This window comes from Sinocyclocheilus grahami, unplaced genomic scaffold (assembly GCF_001515645.1).
Source record: "Sinocyclocheilus grahami isolate Dianchi unplaced genomic scaffold, SAMN03320097.WGS_v1.1 scaffold7279.1, whole genome shotgun sequence".
Classification (NCBI taxonomy): Eukaryota; Metazoa; Chordata; class Actinopteri; order Cypriniformes; family Cyprinidae; genus Sinocyclocheilus; species Sinocyclocheilus grahami.
Window position 1 is genome coordinate 1,031 of NW_015511384.1, and position 2,955 is coordinate 3,985.

General features: G+C 34.9%; 1 protein-coding gene across 1 annotated transcript in view; it reads left to right on the top strand.

Moving 5' to 3' along the window:
- LOC107577800 (serine/threonine-protein kinase N2-like) overlaps nucleotides 1–2,955 on the top strand; it is a gene marked incomplete at its 5' end in the record, with an annotated part of 8,975 nt that overhangs the window by 303 nt on the left and 5,717 nt on the right. The window contains 8 exons of the mRNA XM_016263833.1: nucleotides 10–127; nucleotides 387–523; nucleotides 605–689; nucleotides 1,786–1,877; nucleotides 1,978–2,154; nucleotides 2,242–2,304; nucleotides 2,409–2,485; nucleotides 2,561–2,771. Coding sequence (XP_016119319.1) covers nucleotides 10–127; nucleotides 387–523; nucleotides 605–689; nucleotides 1,786–1,877; nucleotides 1,978–2,154; nucleotides 2,242–2,304; nucleotides 2,409–2,485; nucleotides 2,561–2,771 — 960 coding nt within the window. The remainder of the gene's footprint in view (nucleotides 1–9; nucleotides 128–386; nucleotides 524–604; nucleotides 690–1,785; nucleotides 1,878–1,977; nucleotides 2,155–2,241; nucleotides 2,305–2,408; nucleotides 2,486–2,560; nucleotides 2,772–2,955) is intronic.

Here is a 2,955-nt window from a genome sequence, read left to right on the forward strand (position 1 = left end):
CCTCTCTAGTGACCCAATAGTGACAAAACTGGACTTTGACAAAGATGCTACACAAAAGCATTACTCTCCTGTTAGTATAAGAGAAGTCCTGCCTGAGGACAAGATCCCCAACAAAGAGCAAGAACGGGTAACATCCCACGCTATAATATGGTTGTCGTAGAGATAACTGCCCAGGCATTGATGCATTGATGCCATCTGTTTCCTTGAAAGCACAGTTAACGACTTCTTTAAACATGTAATTCATATTTAGTCTCTCATCTGCCCCCTTGCATTTGAAAGGAAAAGGAAATGCCTTCGCCGTTACCTTTATTAACATAAAGATAACAGTTATCCAGTGTCATCTTGTATAAACAGCGGCAACTGAAAGGCTTTTTTTTCTTTTGCAGGACACTTTGACCTCATTTGACTACCGAAATGACAGGAATAGCATCATTGTTCAGTCTGACCTTGAAGAAACCGAGGAACTTGAGACGCAGCCTTCAGCGTTACAGCTCATAACTGTCCAAAAGAACACAGAAATAAGGTGAACCATTTATAGTTTTTATGTATTTCTTGTACTAGCAAATATACACTCAACACTACTAAAGGACTTTTGTTGTTGTAGGGACGAAGAGGAGGAAGAACAGTTTCATTTCAGTCTTAAAGACTTTAAATGTGTTGCAGTGTTAGGCCGTGGACATTTTGGAAAGGTATGAGGCTATTTATGGTTACAGTTTCCTTTTTTTAATTTAGAGGTAATAATTACTAAGGCAATATTATTATTGGATGTTTAGGTAACAATAAGGTCCCATTAGTTCATGTTAGTTAATGCATTAACTAACATTAAATAACCATGAGCAACACACCTGTTACAGCATTTATTGATCTTTGTTAATGTTAGTTAATAAAAATACAACTGTTCATTTTTAGTTCATGTTAGTGTATGTCCATTAAATAATATTAACAGATACAACTTTGGTAATGTATTAGTAAATGTTGCAATTAACATTAACTATGATTAATAATTGCTTTAGAAGGATTCTAAATTTCATTGTTAGTTTATGGTAACTAATGTAACTAATGTAGTTAACTAATATCAACAAATGGAACCTTATTGTAAAATGCTACTATATATGCTACAAATACGATATTTATTATGGCTGTTTTTGTGCTGAACATTTTCTTTTTACATTTAAACAACCTTTGACATCATCTTATTCTCATTTAAACTTCACATTTAAAAACACAAATAATTGAACTACAAATAATCTCAAAATAACCACTTTTTTTGCATTGAACATTATAAATATGTTGATACCTTTATCTGTAGCATTTAAAATGATTGATTTTTAGATTTTAGTGTTTTTATTTATATGTAATATATATTTTAATATATATATATAATATATCCTGCATGATAAAAATTAAATATATATATGTCATATAGATCATTTATTGGTTATTGTCCATTACATGAAAATCTGTTAGCATCTGACATACCTACTTTTTTGCTATTAATTTATTTAGTAAGTGATCAGACCTGTCAGATTTCTTTTCAGTGACAGATCATACAGCTGGCAAAAAAAGCTATATATTTACATTTGAGGGAGAGACTCAATGATATCTTTGGCAAGATATTGTAGAGACTTGAGGGTGGTCTTATATGACTGGTAAACAACCACCCAGAATGCCCTAACAACCATATAGCACTACATATACCTAGACAAATACCCAAAATTGTGACACAAAAGACACGCACAGAATCTAAATGTCATTACATCTTTGTCACTTAACCTTTTCCTTCAGGTGTTGTTAGCGGAATACAGTATTACAGGTGAAATGTTTGCCATCAAGGCCCTTAAGAAGGGAGATATTGTTGCTCGTGATGAGGTTGAAAGGTAAATTTTTCTTCTCTGTTTTATATTTGATCATTTGTGAGCAACACTTGTCAACTACTAGCTGTCTTATTTTATCCTGTCTTATTTTCTGTTTTGCCAGTTTGATGTGTGAGAAGAGGATATTTGAGACTGTGAACAGCGTGCGGCACCCATTCCTCGTCAATCTTTTTGCATGTTTCCAGACCAAGGAGCATGTGTGTTTTGTGATGGAGTACGCGGCGGGAGGAGACCTCATGATGCACATTCATGCCGATGTGTTTTCAGAACCGCGGGCCACGTGAGTGACACAAAAGTCATGCTTTTTAGATGATTGTATTCAAGCCTTTATCAGCATTGCAGGTTCTGTTGTTCTTGATTGTTGCAGGTTTTATGCAGCTTGTGTTGTCCTGGGGTTACAGTTTTTACACGAGCACGAGATTGTATACAGGTATAAGAAAAAATGGTGGTGCTCTGTACTTAACTTGAAATTTTAATACAAATTTCATTGTTTTTCATTGTGTCAATTTGAGGATTACTACATGTATTCTTTAGAGATCTGAAGTTGGATAACTTACTGCTTGACACAGAGGGATTCGTCAAGATTGCTGATTTTGGTCTTTGTAAGGAAGGTAAGGATATGTTTGTTGTTGTGTTGTCCACTGTACAAGCGCCAGAGGCAAATGTTCTACCTGTTTGTGTGTTAGGAATGGGTTACCAGGACAGGACGAGCACTTTCTGTGGTACTCCAGAATTTCTGGCTCCTGAGGTGTTAACCGAAACGTCCTACACGCGTGCGGTGGACTGGTGGGGGCTCGGCGTGCTCATCTTTGAGATGCTTGTCGGGGAGGTCAGACCTCCTCCACTTCGGTTTATTTATTTCTTCTTCTTCTTCATCATCTCTCTAAATAAACTACCGTTCAGAAGTTTGGGGTCTGTATGTTTTTTTTATTTTTTATTTTTAAGTCTCTTATGCTCACCAAGGCTCTTTTTTTTCAATTAAAAATACAGTAAAAAGTGAAATATTTTGGCAATTTAAAACAATTGTTTTTTTTTTTTTAATACATTTTCAAATGTAATTTATTCCTGTGATGCAAAGCTG